The sequence below is a fragment of the Quercus lobata genome, chromosome 9 (genome assembly GCF_001633185.2).
Source record: "Quercus lobata isolate SW786 chromosome 9, ValleyOak3.0 Primary Assembly, whole genome shotgun sequence".
Taxonomy (NCBI): domain Eukaryota; kingdom Viridiplantae; phylum Streptophyta; class Magnoliopsida; order Fagales; family Fagaceae; genus Quercus; species Quercus lobata.
The window spans coordinates 37,727,175-37,746,201 of NC_044912.1; the positions used below are offsets into that span (position 1 = coordinate 37,727,175).

At 33.2% G+C, this 19,027-nt stretch overlaps 2 protein-coding genes and 1 non-coding gene across 3 annotated transcripts; 2 read left to right on the forward strand and 1 right to left on the reverse strand.

Annotated features, from left to right (window-relative positions):
• Window positions 1–4,715: 4,715 nt before the first annotated feature.
• TRNAG-GCC lies at window positions 4,716–4,786 on the forward strand. The gene has a single exon. It is a non-coding gene; the product is annotated as a tRNA-Gly (tRNA).
• Window positions 4,787–6,706: 1,920 nt separating this feature from the next.
• LOC115959086 (bet1-like SNARE 1-1) lies at window positions 6,707–11,453 on the reverse strand. The gene is made up of 5 exons (XM_031077383.1): window positions 11,223–11,453; window positions 7,940–8,090; window positions 7,365–7,421; window positions 7,209–7,268; window positions 6,707–7,051 (listed from the first exon to the last, which is right to left on the reverse strand). The coding sequence occupies exons 1-5, from the start codon at window positions 11,234–11,236 to the stop codon at window positions 6,962–6,964; spliced, it is 372 nt and encodes a 123-aa protein (XP_030933243.1). The 5' UTR covers window positions 11,237–11,453; the 3' UTR covers window positions 6,707–6,961.
• Window positions 11,454–15,306: 3,853 nt separating this feature from the next.
• Window positions 15,307–19,027, forward strand: LOC115962154 (deoxyhypusine hydroxylase). Its single transcript, XM_031081040.1, has 7 exons — window positions 15,307–15,622; window positions 15,824–15,957; window positions 16,112–16,347; window positions 16,434–16,572; window positions 17,262–17,388; window positions 18,406–18,524; window positions 18,602–19,027. Exons 1-7 carry the CDS (start codon window positions 15,448–15,450, stop codon window positions 18,632–18,634), a joined length of 963 nt encoding a protein of 320 aa, XP_030936900.1. The 5' UTR covers window positions 15,307–15,447; the 3' UTR covers window positions 18,635–19,027.

Here is a 19,027-nt window from a genome sequence, read left to right on the forward strand (position 1 = left end):
AAGCATAAAAATGCCCCATTGAGAAATATGTACAATTTTTAATGATAGTTAGTTTATTTAACCTATGTTTACACCAGCTTTACTAATTTCTTATTTATTCAAATTTGTTTTTCCCTTTTGGACAAGGTAAGGACCAAAAAAAAAAAAAGATCAAATGTCTAATTAAATGAAATAGAACATTGAAAAGCCTGTAAAATCAAGGATGACAAATCTTACAGTGGAGTCCAGCAAGTTGCAGTTGAAGCTCACGTTCAATATATCTTGAATTTGTCTAACTATATATAATTAATGGAGGAAGTTCGGCAAAGATTAATTTTCGTTTGCAGTTAATTTTTTGTAAAATCAAGGCTTCTCTGCTTGATGTTTTTACAACGCTCAGCTGTTTTTATAGCCTCACCATTTTCAAACATGACTAGGAAAACAGTCCAATTCCATCAAGCTCATGAAATTAATACAGATTATAAATTGATCGGCTTCCCAACTACCTAGCACACACTACTAAAATGGCTAGCATCCTTATCTACTTTGTTAAGGGGGTGAGGCTTAGGTCCGGTGCAACTGGGCACGGGACCCAAACCTCACCCTTGTTAAGGTGGCATGGTATGGTCTTGTTTATCTACTCTATAGACAAGATTAGAAAATTAATTTAATTGTATCAAATTGGTATTATATTCTTCTCAAAAAAATAAATTAGTATTGTGTATACAAGGCACCCTTTTCTTTCTTTATTATAAACTACTAGTTGCTAACCCGTGCTATGCACGAAAACCTACCTATTTGTGAGGTAGATTAAAATAATTTTATAAAAAATTTAAGAAACTACACTATTGTATGATCTACTCTTGTATGACTTCAACTTGTGTTACAATTTGATGAAAAAGTCATTGTTTGAACGTGCAATGACTTACAAAAAATTTGTCAGACAATTTCAGATACTGCAAAAAAATAACTCAAAAATTTAGATATTAAAACTTCTGAAAAACCAAAAAATATTAAAGAATCAGATGATTCAATGTTTAGAAATTATTGAAACAAAACAAAATATATATAACTAAACAATAGAGAAATATAAGAGAAAGATGGTTACATTCGAAAGAATAATTTCAATTATTGCAAGCTTTTTTATCTTGTAAAAAACGGTTAAAGAGAGTTTGGTGGTTTGATCATGTACGAAAATTACTTTTTAAAAAATACATGAAAAACCATAAAATATATATATATATTAACAAAGTAAAGAATAAGAAAATAACATAAGAAAGGCCCATACCTCTACTCGATTTAAAATATATATATATATATATATATTGGAGTTTGCTTTGCTTTTATAGTGTTCATGACTAATTTCGCAAATTTGGAGATAAATTATCAATGTTTGAGTTTGAGTTTAAATTAGACTTCTTAGAGAGATAGAGTTTCACTCCTTATTAAGTTTAGATTAAACAAAAATAATTTTGTTTTAAAAAAAATGGTAATGATAAGTTTGAGTTTAAATTAGACTTGTTAAAAAGATATAATTTCACTTTTCATTAAGTTTGGACTAAACAAAAATATTTTTTTTAAAATAAACTGATAATTTTATTTAAATATTGTGCTGGCATAGAAAATTGTAAGAATTTCAAAGACTTCAGTAATTATAATGATGAGTTTGAGTTTAAGTTGAACTTGTTAAAGAGATAGAGTTTCACTCTTTGTTAAGTTTGAACTAAACAAAAATAATTTTATTTAAATATTGTGCTAATGTGGAAAATTTGAGAGTTTCAAAGGTTTCGGTTATATATATATATATATATATATAGATGAATATGAAATTATTATTAATTGAAGAATGTATAAAGTAAGGGAAATGCTAACAGATGTCCTTAGGGTAATAGTTAATAATCTTCTTTTTTTTTTTTTTGAAAAAAGAAAATAAAAGCAATTCATATTTTTACAGCTTTTTCAATTTTCCATAAAAGTGGTATCAAAACTTTCCTAAAATAAATTGTTAACAATTACTCTAAGGGCACCTGTTAGCATAACTCATAAAGTAATATACATTATCTATGACTTTAACAGTACGTTATATTTCAGTCAAGGCCATTTAAATTGGACATAACTTGTGTCCAGTGCATTAATATATTGGACACATTAAAATACGGACACGTGTCCATGAGCTTTACTTATTGAGAAAGTACGTATATCATGTTTCGGTAATACCAACTCAGCATCTATTTTGGTATTTTTTACCCAATAAATGAGTGACACCTATTTTAAAAAACCACATCAGACTACTCCAATAAATTAATCACAATTTTCTATACTATCGGGAAGATAAATTAATCATTTATTGGAGTAGTCTGATGTGATTTTTTGAAACATGTGTCACTTATTTATTGAGTAAAAAATACCAAAACAAATGCTGAATTAATATTACCGAAACATGGTATATTACTATAGATTCTCCTGCCCATCTAAATTATTTCAAGCTCTGTGCGCATAACTGAACAGTTGCATGTAGAGCCTAGCATAATTTTGTGAGCGTATCTCAATCGGAAGTGAGAGTTGAAGCAAATAAATATGTTTGTTCTACTTTTTACGAAACTCTCAACTCAAGGATCGAGGACGTATAAAATGACATGCATGAGAGCTATAATTTAAATCACTTGCAAGCTGCGTGCAAATGAGTGAAAGGTGGCCGTGGCCAAAACCTAGAGCAAAGTACAAGCCTATATATGGTATGTCTCCATCAAAAGAAAAAGTTAATTAAACCAGCTAATTATATATGTGCTCTTATAATAAATGAACCAATTTTATAAACAATTTGAACTTGGATTGTTTTGGAAAAAACAAATCCAAATCTAGATTTAGGGGGAAAAAAAAAAAAAAACTTATTTATATTCATTTCACTAGCAAACAAGTCAAAATTAAGCACAAGTTTAGACTTTAACATTAGACATGTCAAGCTTACATATAATAATGTTTTTATGAAGTGGATTCCAATTAGTTCTAACTAGTAAAATCTCTGATAGTTGTATAAAAGATCTGAAGTTCAATCCCTGTCTGCACCAAAAACTGATTAGTGTCTTGGTCTGATGATAGAGAGTTATCATCAAGAACGGATATCATAGGTTAAAACTCTCTAAAAATATATATATAATGTGTTTATGAACAAGTTTAATATGAATATATATATGTGTACAATTTTTAATGATGGTTATACTTGGCCCCTTAAAAAATTTTAAAAAAAAACCCCAACAATAGAGAGTAGGCATTCCATTTCTGTCATGCATGCACCATGAGATCGATTGTGTATGGGTATGTATTGTTTTTGACTTTTTGTAAACTTCAAAATATATTTGTTAATTATTTGGTTTTAATCAAACAACTTGTGTTGTTAATTAAGTTGTTTGACTTTGTTTGTTCATTATTTGAGACTTCAAGGTTAAAAGTTTGGATCTTTTTCTTCCTTATTGGCAATGCTAAATAGCATAATTAGTTGCTGCTTTAGAATTTTCCTAGTTGATACTATATTAATACTAAATAAATACATTATGCCACATCACGATTAGTTTATTGTCTCATTAATTTGCAAACTTTAAATATAATTGGTTACAACTTTAGCATTTTCTATTTAATATTTTGTTAATACTAACTAAATACTAGTTTACATTTAAAAATTTTCATATATAATTTGGTTCATAAAGCCTTGGCTCCATCCCTGAAGCTATGCTTTTAGCCGAGGCTAAACCTAAGCTTTCTTTTTCTTTTTCTTTTTTATTGTTCTTCTTTAAATATTCGAACCTAAGCTAATTAACGAAAGGGAGAGAACACTGTCCAGGATATAAGAGCAGGTAAGATAGATTACAGCAAAAAGCCTTGACCTTGTCTTGGAATAACGGTTATACAGCATTTGTCATGCCATGCATGCATGCTTGCACATCATATATAACTGTGGACTTTTTTTTTTTTTTTGGGTGCGTGTGTGTGGTAAATGCACATTAATACTAAAAGTACACAAAATAATTGTGGACTTAGTCCTTAAACGATTGAAAACTCATTTTATGGAGCGGTTGCATGGATTTTTATCATGAGCCTTTGACTATGTTTTTCTCATTTGTCTTCATTAGTCCTCAAGCGACGGGCTGAGTACGGATCAAAAACCAGGCTTGGACCCATTATGATCAAAATAAATGTTTTAATACAAATAATTTTCTTTCCCTTATAAAATGGGGTCATGGCTCATGTTAACGGATATTTTAGGAGTTTTTTTAGGACAATTTTTTTTTTTTTTCAATTTTTTATGGAACTTAGGACAATTGTTTTTTTTTTTTTTTTCAATTTTTAATGGACCTTAGGACAATTTTTTTTTTTTTTTTCAATTTTTGATGGACTCTAAGACAACCGTTAATAAACCACTTTAGAAAAATGTTAACACACTTTTATGAAAAATATAAAAAAAATGCATAAATTTATTTATTTTTTCATAAAAATTTTCAAAAATTATTTCATAAACCAACACTCTTAAAATATCGGTTAACTTTTACCTATAAAATATTGAAAAAAAAAATTGTGACTATTACGTTTTGTGAATATTAATGATACGTTGAGAGATGTCAATGTCCATATGCTTTCGGTGGAGAATTTTATAATCACGTGATTTATGCGTCATTGGAACATATTTTTGTCAATAACGTTAATCTCTATAACTATTTTAAAATCCAAAACCATATCAACAAGCACCAGTGGTCTAGTGGTAGAATAGTACCCTGCCACGGTACAGACCCGGGTTCGATTCCCGGCTGGTGCATTTATTTTATCATATTGCAATTTTTTGAAACTTAGGGGTAATTTGGTACATGTGTCTTGTTATTTGAAAATATGTGTGGGTGAAAAAGTACATAGAAATGCGTGTAATGTACCCAGGTTTGATTCCTGGCTGGTGCATTTATTTATCATATTGCAATTTTTTGAAACTTATGAAGTGTTTGGTATATGTGTTTTGTTATTTGAAAATATGTGTGAAAATACGTGTGGGTGAAAAAGTATATAGAAATGCATGTAATGTTGTTTAAAAACTGAAAATGTGTGTTAAACACCCATTTAATTTTTAAGAATTATTTTTGTTCTTGGTTATAAACTTAGATTTCTCCACCAATGAATAAATTATACTAAGAGCTATTTTAGAACCCAAGCCACCCAAAAGCCACTCTATCTGGGTTTGTAAGCTTAAAAAAAATTGCAACCTATGAATAGTAAGGTTGTAAAAAAAAATTAGTTTAATGTTGTAATTGTGTGTAAAGAGAAAAAGTGAGTAAGAGGAAAAGGAGAGAGTAGTACTTTATATTATTTTATTAGGTAGTTTATATTATTTTATTAAGTTGTATGTAAAAATAAAAACTATGATGTAAAGTAAGTTGTAAAATAAATTGGTAAAATAGATAAAATGTATTTGAGAATGCAAAATAAGTTTTTTTTTGGCATACCCAAATGCTAATGCTCTAAGTAATTGGTTGTAGGGTATAACTTAGATTTCTCCGCCAATAGATAAATTATTTATAGTAGGCTTGTTAGTTTTTTTGGTTTTCTCTTTTAATTTGAAAAAAAAAATATAATAGTAAGTAATTAGTCGTAGCCAACTCATTTTTTTTAAATTACTACTCTATTATGCGAAGCAATAATCAATGCAGTTTGTTGGGTCTCAGAGAAATTCTGCCACATGAAGTGGACCAATGTCAAGAAGGAAACTCTCAGACGCATTAGGAGTAAGGACTTTATTGAGCAATGAGAATGACTGATCAAGATTTTCCCAGATGTCTACGATTAAGATGTAATTGCTAAGTAGACTTGGGACATTTGTCACGCAGAACCAGCAAATAACAAAGCAGCTGGTCTGTTCTCCATGTATTATTTTCTATCTTCTTGGACTTGGACCCTTTCCAAGTGTCAGGGAGATATCAACTATTACATTTCGATACAAATATCGAACAGGGATGAACTGATGGATCCAGATACCATTCCAATTTGTCCTACTTCCTGACTTTGGACTTAAGGAAGGTTTTGCCAAGAATTCCACCAGGTTGCAATATAGATGTATTGCAACTTTCAGTTGCTCCAATCAATAAACCCAAAAAAACCTCCGAGTTCTGGCAAGTCAAATATAATGTTAACCTTTTAACTTATTTGCTTATGTGTAGCAGGTTTTCGAAGTCTTTTTTAACCAAAAGCTAATCCAAAATCCAATAACACATGCTAGTCAAAAACTCAAATTTTTAACTTAGGGACTTATGCATCATGTTCATCACTTAAGGCAAGAGGAGAAACACAGTTTTTCCTCTCATTTCTAGTTTTTTTTAGAAGGCAAAGTCTTTGATATTTGATTTCTCCACAAAGTCATATAGCAGTAGGTTTTGGAGCTCTTTTGCTCAAATCAAGGATTTCAAACAAAGGAGCAGCCACATCATAACTGTGAATGTACTGGTAAAAAAAAAACAGGTTCTAGAGAGGCAGAACAAACGAATTCCACCCTCCAGAATCACTATAATACCAAAGACAATTCTACCAAGCCAAAGCTTGAAGAGCCTACTAATTTTGTCAGCTACTCATTTCACAATAATCAGAAAGGTTCACTCAACTTTGTAGATGAGCATGTTATGGTAATTGGTAATAGTAAAAGATTAAAACCATTGTCAATTCCGATCAAACCATGCAAGAGAAGAAACAAAGAAGATGTAGAAAGATTATGATGCAAACACATATTAACTGCTAACCATCCCATTGGTTCAAGACACATTTGATACATGAAAATATCTTTACATGGACATGCCAGAATATCTTACAGGCAGGAAGTAACATTGATCACAGCAATAAAGTGAAAATGAGTCTTCCCAGTTCTAACATTAAGCTAGAAGCTTGTATCAAATCCATCACAGATCAATTACCTAGTGAGATAGTATATGACAAGGAAAATGCCATCACAGATCGATTACCTAGTGAGATAGTATATGACAAGGAAAATGACAACAAATGATGCCACAAGTGTAAACATCCTCCGGCTTGACTTGGTCTCAAATACCTAAAATGTAAAATAAGCTCATCAGAACAGCCATGAAGCAACAGGTGTTTATCCTAACATAAATTGACCATATTGAAAAGACCACAAAGGAGAAGAAAAGATGATAAACTGTAGAGAGATTTTATTGGAATAGGAAGATGTTATTTATTTTAATTACCGTCTTGAAACGATCCATGGTTCCAGACAAGACTCCCCTTGATGAATCCATATCGTTGCCCTGAAGGAAAGAATGCCAAATCATACACACAGAAAGAGAGAGACTAGAAATAGAAAAATCAAAGTGAAGATGGACCTACAAATGCCACACACATACCATTCTGTCCAGCATTCGATTATGACTTTCCACCTCTTCATTTATATCACCTGACAACTGAAAGTAACAAGCATTAAAATCGAATGTCTGTTTCTCAAAACATGCATTAAAACTTGCTTGGATGATATTCAAGCTTACAAAGCAAGAAATCTATAGGACCCAAGAATGTATAGAGTTAAATGTTGTTCTGTTAATTCTCACTTAAGCTTCAATTCTAAATAGTTGCTGGAGATTTAAAAATTACAGATGTTCAGTAAGATATTGAAGTCAACGAATGGAGAAGGCATCCTCCAATAATAGTTTAAGAGCATCCTGAGACTATCTAGAAGAGTAATTTTTTTTGGAAGATGCTCCATTTGGTTTAATGCAAAGATTGAGTACCACCACCAGATATTTTTGGAGTTACAAGAACAATTCCATTTTACCCCCCGTTCCATCTCCTCATAAACAGACTGAAAGAAACAACAAAAAGCTCTAGTCCATTCTTTGACCATATAACAAAGCACATGCAGGCCAGTCAGGAACTCCCACAACTACACTCAGATAATTCAGCTTAAGGGCCAATAAAAACTTACTCTCTTCAGCAAAATGACTCTATCTTGCAATCCATCTACTGCTCTTTCATTATCATGCTCATCAATTTCATGGGAAGAGTAAGATGACGAGGCCCTGATGCCACCCTCCTCAATTCCATCAAAAAGAGCGGCTTTATTGTTTCGGTAGTCTCTGCACACAAATGGATCTTATCATCAGGGCCAAAATGAACAGATGATATACTTCAACTATATAAGTTTCCTTATATGGAAAAAATCAATGGAGATCAGAAATTCACTAGGAGGAAAATATATAAAAAGTACCCATTTACTCAGCACTTTGAGATACTACAAAATTGTATTGAGATCCATGTAGCATGAATTCATCTATCAGAGAGCCATAACTATTTCGTATTCACCAAGCACCAATACTTCTCATTGAATATGTTATTAAATATTATTAAAAGTCCTAAGAAGTTTTAAGGAAACATGTCCTCTAGAAAACAGATGCTCTTGGAGATGTATCAAACAAACCTTGAACACCCTGATACACGGTGTTTTTTCACATACAAGAATATAAACAACCAAAGTAAAAGCAAAATAGGGTTTACACTTACAATATACATTTGACCCTTTTGGTGCCAGTAATGCCTTATATCTTGACATATACCAAATTTTGAGAGAGACAGAGACAGAGAGAGCATAGTTTGGAGTATGAACCATATATTTGTGATCGTATAATGATAGTCCAGATTTATATTATGAATTCAAGGTTAAAAGGCATTATCCAATACAATTCATGAAGCACAGCATTTAAAGTAACCTTCGAGTTAAATTTGAGAATATATTGTGATACAAATTGATTAAAAAAAAATCAATTTCTAGGATTTCTTTCGCTTTTTTTTTTTTTTTTTTTTTTGGTTAAGTTGCACAAGAATGGATCCTGAACCTAAGACCTCATCCCCACCCATATTTCTAGAACTAAATGCCCTGAGCATTATATAATTGAAGTATTAATCGAATAATAATATACAGCTGGCCCAGTATTAGAGAGAAAAAAATGAATAATATAGTTGATGGATCATCAACATGAGTTTGATCGTACAATATATTTGTGTATAAGCCAACAATGTATGCTACCTTTAAAATTAACAGTTGATTTTTTTGCAAAACTTATTGTTTAAAATTTCAAATAGAATCATTCTTGTGACTTTCTGTTCACTGTTCTATTTTTTTATATTTTATCAGGGACTTCATGTCTATTATAAGACTAAGTCCTGAAAAATCCTGAGAAAGGCATCTGCAACTTGACCAACCTCAGTGAGCTAAGGAGAAATTGGATTCATTTTTGCTAGGTAATTTTAAGGAATCAGTATCCCAACATAAAACTAAAATATTGAGCTCTTGCCCATTTCCTCAATGTCAAGGACCTTGATGTTCAGGTCCCATGCTTCTAACATGTTTAGAACACAGTTCATTTGACTACCATTAGTGCTAAAATATTTTCTACGAAAAAGTCACTCATCCATCAACTAGTGACCGTCTAGTTGGAAAATTTTGCTTGTGAATGGCCAACAGAACTTAATTCATATCACTAAAGCCACTATACCTTTAAGAAGCAGCCTATCATCCCCAGAGAATATTCTTCTCCATACACTCAAGATATATTTTGATGGTGATGACTGCAGCCTTTAGCGTGCTCTATGGAATTTCAAAAAACATATAAATGGAAAACATAGGAAAAGTTTAGACATCTGCCTACCTATGTTTTCGGTGGACTTTAGGATAGGAAAAGTTATGACCTTAGGGTTAGTCATGGTGAGGACGGCTTTAGGTTTTGTATATTGAGTTATTTGAGTGTACTGACTGATGACTCTTTCTTGTACAAGTAGCATTATAACTCATAAACTAAAGTAGTGAACCAAAGACCTAATAAAACCCAAATAAAGACTAACTTGACTCAAATAAATAAAGACATGAAAATTAGAATCTCTTAGAAAATTTTAGACTTTACTCAACTACCAACACACCCTTACTGGCAGTAGTTGTAGAAAATTAGAAACCTGTAAAATTAAAAACAACTTAAAAACTATTTTAAAAACTAGAAACCAATATCAAAGCCTTTTTGACAATATCAATGCCACCGAATCAGTTGAGATGTCAAACCCCAATAAAAAAGCACGACAATGCCAACTGCACCATTTTGCTTGCATCCCTAGGTCCACCATGGAAGACGATAGAGAGAGAGAGAGAGAGAGAGAGCGAGAGAGAGGTGTGGTTTTGTTACTTTTGTAGTTACCGCACATTGAAGAGAGAGAGGCAGGGTTCATAGTGGCCAGGTGGAGCCCAGAAGGCTGGCAGATGGGTATGGAGATTTAATGATTTGGGTTGTTTGGCTACAAGGAAAAGTTAGATCTGTTTAAGTGAGACATGTTTGTGCTGCTGCGGTTTGATAGCTCAGCTTATGAGTTGCCATCAATTTTTATTTTATTCTTTTTTCAATTATTAGAGGGATTGCATAATCAGTAGAGGGATTGCATAATCACCCATTGCAGTCAATATGCTCCCATAAACAAGCTGAGAAAGTACCCACCTAGATCATAATGACACCATGTCAGTAAACATGTGATTTAACAAGCCTACCCAACACCAACAACATCTGGATGGAATTACCTAAACTATTTAACATCGCGGTCTATACTCTAAACTAAACACCAATCAAGCAACTGAAATTTCATCGAACTCTATCGATAAACTCTTTTTATGTGGGTATCTAGAGATCTTAAGAGTACCTAACTAATCCCCCGATTGTGCAGCCCCCATTCCCACACACCGGGTAATTACCAAGCAGAAACCTCATGGATCACACGAGGCCTAAGAATCACTACACCAATCCCTTCGGGTTTATTGTTAATAGTAATACTATTCGGAAACAAACAAGTGAACAACTTACAGAATTTCACCAAAATAATCCTATAATCAGCATAAAAAAGTAATCCAATCACTGAATTAGTTTTCTAAGTCATAATAATGCTCTGAAGCCTACTCCAAAACCCTAAGAGCTAAGATTGATAATAGTAAAAGACAAGACAACCAAGAAAAGCAAAATACACAACCAGAAAACCATAGAAAGCCAATCCAATTGAAAAACCACGCTGATCGCTGTTTGCGTTTCAAGGACTAAACAAAGATAACATTTCCACGTGATCACACACTCATACTTTGTACAGACATGAAAAATCTAAGCAGATGATCAGATCTATTATGCATAAACCTTACTTAATTAGATTAATAATAAAGAGTTAGAAATAGAAATAGAGCTAACCTTCTGGCATTCATGGTTGAGACCTGAGAGTGAGAGAGAGAGAGAAAAAGGATCACAGTTTCTATGGCCGACTCTTTCTGTTTCTTTGAATACTCGTAACGGAGCTATTCGATCTCGTAATTTCTGTTATAGAGAGAGAGAGAGAGAGAAATTCAGATCTGAATTTTTTTGAAGAGTTTTGGGAGGGTAGATTCATATAAGTATAACTAGAGTCTAGAGATATACATCATTACATTTCAATTGGACTGACACGTCACGGGGTAAATATGTATGTATTGCGTTTGCGGCTCTAGGGTAGATTCGGGAAATGGAATTTTTGATAGGTGGGTCCCACAGGAAGAGTAAAGCTGTCGCTGGTTTTTCGCTTGAGGTCCTAATCCCTGTTTGTTTATATTAGCACACTGTAATTTAATTTTAAATAAAATAAAAATGGAAAGAATTTAACGAATGCAAAGAAAAATAAATAAAAACAATTAATTGTTTTTCACAGTTTTTTTTTTTTTTTTTTTTTTTTGAGAATCAACGCTGAGTAATTTTATTAAGATGTTGGAGAATCTAAAATAACAAGCTAATGAATGTCAAATGGAACATACTCCATCCACACTAGTAAAAGAAAAGAAACTATTACTCTCTTGGCCAAAGCATGGGTTATATAATTTCCTTATTGCCTAGTATGAGAGAAAGAAAAAGTTCTAAGCGAACCAACAGTAGACAAAGTGTCTTTAACAAGTGAGGGATAACCCCATTCTGCTGCCCTCAACGTACTACACACCACCTCAGAATCACCTTCAAATTTAGAAGAAGATATACCCAACTCAATAGTAAATTTTGCAACTCTTCTTGCAGCTAATGCCTCCAGCAGTTCCACTGAGCCCGGGTAGGTGATTTTTTTTGGATAATGCAGCAATCACCTCTCCCCTAGCATCTCGAATTTCAACCCCGATACCTGCCTCCCCCAATTCAGTGAACACTGTAACATCATAATTTGTTTTATATGTTGCACTCACAAGGGGTCTCCATTTTATATTTCCCATGGATGGCTTTGTTCTTGCAACTTCAAAAATTTTGTCCATGACCAGCCCCTTCTCTTTCAACCTCAAACAGTTCCTATGGTTCCAGATAAACCAAGCCACCACCACAAACAACTCTAAATTGTGAATTCATTGCCCAACCAAGTGAATTAGCTCTTGTACATCTCGAACACAAGGATGCTTTATGAGGATCCAGTTGAAACAAGGGGTCCAAATGTGATGGAGCATCTCGCAACCCCAAATAGCATGGAATGTATTCTTCTAAACCGTGAGACATGCACTGCATTTTGCATCATCTAGGATCTTTCTCTTTTTCAAATTTTCCTTTGTAGGTAATGGCGTTTGAATAGACTTGCCATAGGAAAATTTTTATTTTATTCGGAATGTAGAGCTTCCAAATACGTTTCCAGAACTGTTCCTAATTCGATGTGTCTAAGCTTGATGCAGCACTAATATTTTCAACCTTACAAAGAAGCTGATAACCTGTTTTAACCAAGTACTCACCATTTTTGCAGGCCGGCCACATTAGACAGTTGTTCTAATTAGTCCAACACAGTGGGATGACTTTGATATGGTTTGCCTCAAAACTCAAGAAGTGTTGATGCAATAAGTTTTAGACCCAAGTCCTTGTGTCTGAATTGATAAGAGCAGCTACCAGTGTTCCTTGTAGAGTAGGCACACGTGGAGAACCAATTTTAGCAAACCCCTTCCTTAGCAGCCAGTTATCATTGTAAATATCTATACTTTTCCCATCCCCTAATCTCCACTGCATACCCATCGAAATCACCTTTCGGGCTTTAAGGATGCTTTGCCAAGCATAGGAACCCCTAGCTGCTGAAGCTTCAAAAATCGACCCTGTAGGAAAATATTTTGCTTTGAAAACTCAAAAAAAATAAGGAGTTTTGGCCCTTCAATAATCTCCAAACCTATTTCGCCAACATTGCATCATTAAATTTTCCCAAATCTATGAAACCGAACCCACCTTCAAATTTAGGCTTACATAGAACCTCTCATTTTTTCCAATGAATTTTCCTTTGATCACCCTTTTGCCCCTAAAATAATTTTTGGATTAACACTTCTATATCATCACAAAGGTCCACAAGTAATTTGAAACAGCTCATGGCAAATATGGGAATCACTCACACCACCGTTTTGAGCAAAATCTCTCTACCCGCTTAGGACAAAAGATTTTCTTTCTAACCTTGGAGTTTACAGCACACTCTTTCTTTTATATAGTTAAGGCTTTTTTCCCCCTCCCCACCACAAGTGGTAAGCCAAGGTGTTTTTTGTATTATTTCACCTCAAGTATTTCTAAATAATTGGAGATTAAGTCCTTTGTTTATTTATTCACTGCCTTGTTGAAAAAGATGGTCGTCTTCTCACGGTTAAGCTGTTGGCCTGAGGCTTTTTCATAGAAATATAGAATATTTTGAACTACCGATAAATCTGACAAAGAAGCTCTACAAAATAACAGGCTATCATTTGCAAAAAATGAATGTGAGATTTTTGGACCCCTTTTGCATAAAGAGAAGCCCCTTCCTATTCAACCCTTCCGAGCATAACAAAAAAAGATAAGGAGACAAATGGTCCCCTTGCCTTAGTCCTCTTGATGACCTAATATTTCCCATAGGCTCTCCATTCACCAAAATTAAGTATGACATAGTGCTAATTGACAGTTTTTTTATATTTTTCATAAAAATTGTATCAAAATTTTTATAAAATGGTTTATTAAGAATTGACTTATGGTTAATATTACTTATTAAAAATAAATGAGTAATGCTACAAAAAAAAAACTATTTTACAACATTTTTACAAAATGTTGATATAACTAACTTTTTATTGGTTTTCATCTATGCTTACCATAAATATTACTTTTTCATTTACTAATAATCACTCACCACATCAACAATTTGTAAAAAGTTTGTATCTTTAGCATTACTTAAAATAAATATGATAAATTATCAAGTTTGTCCTTATCTTTTAAGTGTGTAATGTCAATTTGATCTTTAACATTTTTGGTATTAGTATCAATTTATACTATGTTTGGAAGTTTAGAGGGAGTTGAGAGTAGATGAGTAGAGAGTAGAAGGGAATGATTATCCTCCACTTTATTTAGATGTTTTTAAAATTAAGTAGATGTTTTTAAAATTAAGTAAGGGAGAGGGGAATAATTAGAGTATATTTGGTAATTGTTTTTTCCTTTTATTTTATGTTTTCAAAAACTATTTTCTATTTTTGAGACTAAAAAACTTGTTTGGCAACCCAAAATAGACAGAAAACAAAAATTGTTCTTAAAACTCAATTTGTGAAGGAAACTGAAAACATGCAAAAGACTATTTTTAGTTTCTAATTTTTAAAAGTCAATGAAAACACGTATTTAATTTAATGAATTTGTCTCATTTAACGAGTTAGCATTAAAGTTCAAATCTTAATAACAACATATCAAAATACAAGAAAATTGGTTTTTTCTTTATATTCCCCCAAAAAAAATTTGAAAATAGAAAACAAAAACTGTTATTAAACATAACCTTAGCATTTTCATAATTTGTAATTTTGTTAATATGGTAAGGATAAATTTGGTAACTCATTTGGTCAAACATTTCTATACTTTATTGACTCTCTCTTTAGGAGGAAGTAAAAATGAGGGGTTAGAAGTAGTTAGAACCTCTCCAAATTTCTCCCCCTCCTCTCTTAAAAAACATCCAAATAAGGTAATTTAACTTACTATCCCTTCTTACTTTCAAAAAAAAAAAAAAAATTACTCTCTCTCTCTCTCTCTATTCTACTCTTTTATACTCTTTATTTATCCAAACAAACTATTAGTTTATGTCGTTACTTTTTTGAGGAAAAAAATGTGATGTATCAACCAGAATAATAAAAGCTGATTTCGTGTGAAAATTTTAATTTGGGTTTGTTTTTTAAATCTGACACGGTGTTGTAATTAGCTGTTGATGTTACATGAAAAAAAAAAAAAATATATATATATATATATATTATTATACTATCTGACCATGTAAAAAAAGTTAGGGACTAAATTGATAAAATTAAAAACGCAAGGTCCAAATTTTGTAATTTTCCCAAATAGACCCATAGATTGGGGGTTTTTGCTTTTGGAGGGTTTTAATTTGTTTCCAGAGCATCCAATTCCAGAAACTGCGTGCGAGTCGGGACGAGAGAGTCTGCGAAGCGAATTCATGGGTTCTGTAGACGAAGTTAGCAACAACAACGGATTCGGATGCTCACCCGAAATGGAGAAATTCCTCTGTGAACGGTTGGGCGACCCGACCCAGCCGATTTCGGAGCGGTTCAGAGTCCTCTTCTCTCTCCGTAACCTTAAAGGCCCCGCCCCTCGCAACGCCCTTATCCGAGGTTAGTGTCTCAAATGCTAAAATTTGTGTTCTTTTGGAATTTTGGTACATGGGTTTGCTTCAATTTCTTTATTTACTTAGTATATGATATGATAATGAACTTAGAGTTATTTGTTTATTTATTTTTATGCTAATGTATGGAATTGTATTGGTTTCACACAATAGCTATGTATGTGTGTTTGAACTTTAACCCGTTTTACAGCTACAAGAGATTCATCAAATTTGTTAGCACATGAGGCTGCATTTGCATTGGGTCAAATGCAAGATGCCGAAGCTATCCCGGCTTTGATAGCACTACTCAATGATCTCTCTTTGCATCCCATTGTTCGTCACGAAGTAAATTCCAACTATTTCCTTTTAGAATTTTGAGTCCCCAATTAAATTCAAACACATAGCTACATCAAATTCTAACCGGGGAATTAATGTGCAGTACCTTAAGAACTATACCTAAGTTACTTCTAAAGTGTGTAATCTTATTATAATTGTGTAGGCGGCGGAAGCATTGGGTGCAATTGGGTTGGAGAGTAATGTTCTTGTTTTGAAGAATAGTTTGGTCTCAGACCCGGCTCAGGAGGTGCGGGAAACATGTGAATTGGCTCTCAACCGAATTGAGCAATTAAAGGGTGATGGCGGAAATGGTGAATCTTCCACGGAAGGAAGATCACCTTTTATGTCAGTTGATCCCGCTGCACCAGCTTCTTCTTGTTCTTCCGTAGATCAACTAAGGTTTATTTCGTTGTTGGCTATGGCTAGAAGTATTTTTACTTGTGCCTATTGTGCTAGGTTTATGAATTTGCTCTAATTAACTTCAGGGAAGTACTTCTGGATGAAGAAAAAGGCATGTATGAGAGGTATGCAGCTCTCTTTGCACTTCGAAATCATGGTGGAGATGATGCTGTTTCTGCAATAATCGATTCTTTGCATTCAAAAAGTGCTCTACTGAAACATGAGGTTTGTTTAGTATCCTCTTATCTTTTTAGTATTTTTATTGATTTGATTTGTGTAATGAAAATGTTAATAGTTACATTTGGTTTCTGGTAATGTTAGTGTTTCTTACATCTATATGGTTAATTTTCATATGGTTTTCTTTTACAGTATGGCTTTAAGAAATGTGTTAATCTTAGCTAGTTAAAATGGCTATGAGAAGCTTCTTATTGAAGATGATGTGAAAATTGTAATTAACAGTTTAGGTCTATGCTCCTTTGAAAATTTAAGCATTGCTGAGGATTGTAAACTAGTCATTTATGATAATAACTTGGAGGTCAATATTTTCACATATTGATGGGGGAGGTAATACCGTAATAGAGTTGCTGGGTTTATTTTTTTAAATCTAAAATAGGACATCTTATTAAGGAAAAAAAAGTTTGGTTAGATGATTTTTCCAGGAGAATTGATGAAGATTATTTATGAGGATTTACCGATTTTGTGACAAGTGCTGTACCCAAAGTCATTTGTCTCAACTTTTTCCTCTTTCTAAATAGAGGAAAGAGAAAAGAGGGGGTTGGGAAGGGGGGGGGGGGATTTATGCCTAGTCTGGCACAGAGTTGTTTACAGCTTGTCTGACATGAATCTGCTCCCACTTCTGGGTGTTTCTTCATTTTTCAAAAGTTGGTAATGTTGCTATTTACTGTAATTTTCAGGTGGCCTATGTATTGGGCCAACTGCAAAACAAAGTTGCTTCAGCTGCACTTTCCAATATACTCAAGGATTTGAATGAGCACGCCATGGTTAGACATGAAGCTGCTGAAGCTCTTGGTTCCATTGCAGGTATGACCACTTGATATTAATCCGTGAGTGTGCCATGTGACTTCTATTATCACAATGCTTTAAGAACTGGACATTTTTCAGAAACTAAGTAGGGCTTGTTTTTGGTTGAGCATTGTATCGAATACACCTGCATGTGTTTCCCATGAAAAAGTTTCCCTGATTTCAATCTAGTTGATTAGTTGTTATATATATATATATATATATATATCAAGAAACAAGGTATGTCTGCTCTCAGGAAAATAAAAAAAAAGATAAAAAGAGGTGTGTCAGTGTTGTAGAAGAGATGTTTTCTGGGTTGTTAACATGAAATGCTTGTACCGTTAGAGTAATGTGTAGTAATGGGGACTCACATCTAGTGACTCTCTTCCTCTATTCCTTAGCTCTCTTTCTTTGTAATTAACGTATTTTTATGTTTTTGCTTTTCCATCTTTTTTGTACTTTTGATATGCTGGTGCTAATTTGCATCTAGCAGTTCTTTTTTAATATATTTTTTCTTACCTATACAAAAAAAAAATGTACAAAATTGATTAAGGTTGGATGAGATTCGGGAAAGATGTGGAAATTGTTGACCTTTATTTAAGATTTAGAATTTGTTTCAGAAAATATATTTTTCTTATTTGAATTTAGAGTTCTTTTCTTGAAACACCAGGATTCACTATTCTTCTTGTGTTTGGAAACTCATGGCATAGTTTAGCACCCTTCCTCATTTGTTCTCACTATTGTGCTAACCAGTTTAACAAGTGTTCCTATCACCAATCCTTTTCTGTTGGTGTCTACTCCTGCACCTTGCCAATATGCTAAGCCCCCCACCTCATCCATTTTACACAGTTCCTGGTGGGACTCTAGAGGCAATCTATAGATTGTTATTGCTGAGGCAGCAGGTATAGCTGGGCCAGAAAACGTTTTGTGGCCCACTATTGGACCAGTTATTTTGATAATATACTTTGTGAGTGTGATATAGTATTAGTGTCACTTTTGGGTCATTTAATTAAGTTATTGTGTTTTGCACATTCGTAGATGACCAAAGTATAGCACTTCTTGAGGAATTTGCAAAGGACCCTGAGCCTATTGTCTCACAAAGTTGTGAAGTTGCTCTAAGCATGCTTGAGTTTGAAAGATTAGGAAAATCATTTGAGGTATACTCTCTAGATTTGAAATATATTTAAAATATTGGTCTGTTTTCAAAAGTGACTGACAACTATTATCTGTGCAGTACCTTTTCATGCAAGCTCCCCTTGTGCATTAAATTATTACAATTTTTGACAAAGTAGTCATTGCATCTATGCACATATTTGAAGAATGAGCTGCGATATGAAAAAGAATGAGCTAATGATGAGCAAGCATGAAGTTTTGGGAAGGAAATAAGTGAGGAAAGAAGTAGGAATGTCAGAGAATTACACAATCTTGACCTTTGTTGCGGTGTTCTGCTAATTTATGACCATACTCAGTGAACTGATCTGAGTTCGTAAGTGTATCACTACTCTACCTGGGACTCTATGTAAGAACATGCTTGTAAACCTTCAATTGGTTTGTTGACAGTACTTTATAGCTTAATAGCGTTTTTGATTGTTTCTTGGGAGTTAAAGACACCATTTGTTGGCACTGTTGTTTCATCTCTTATAGACAGCCGATTGTAACC

Excerpts from the sequence above, each read along its gene's own strand:
- LOC115959086 (XM_031077383.1), bottom strand. Across the intron at positions 7,422-7,939 it reads GAGTCATTTTGCTGAAGAGA|TTGTCAGGTGATATAAATGA; the intron begins GTAAGTTTTTAT and ends TGTTACTTTCAG. Across the intron at positions 7,269-7,364 it reads ATCGAATGCTGGACAGAATG|GGCAACGATATGGATTCATC; the intron begins GTATGTGTGTGG and ends TCTTTCCTTCAG.
- LOC115962154 (XM_031081040.1), top strand. The coding sequence starts at position 15,448 with ATGGGTTCTGTAGACGAAGTTAGCAACAACAACGGATTCGGATGCTCA. Across the intron at positions 17,389-18,405 it reads AGCTCTTGGTTCCATTGCAG|ATGACCAAAGTATAGCACTT; the intron begins GTATGACCACTT and ends GCACATTCGTAG. Across the intron at positions 18,525-18,601 it reads GATTAGGAAAATCATTTGAG|TACCTTTTCATGCAAGCTCC; the intron begins GTATACTCTCTA and ends TTATCTGTGCAG.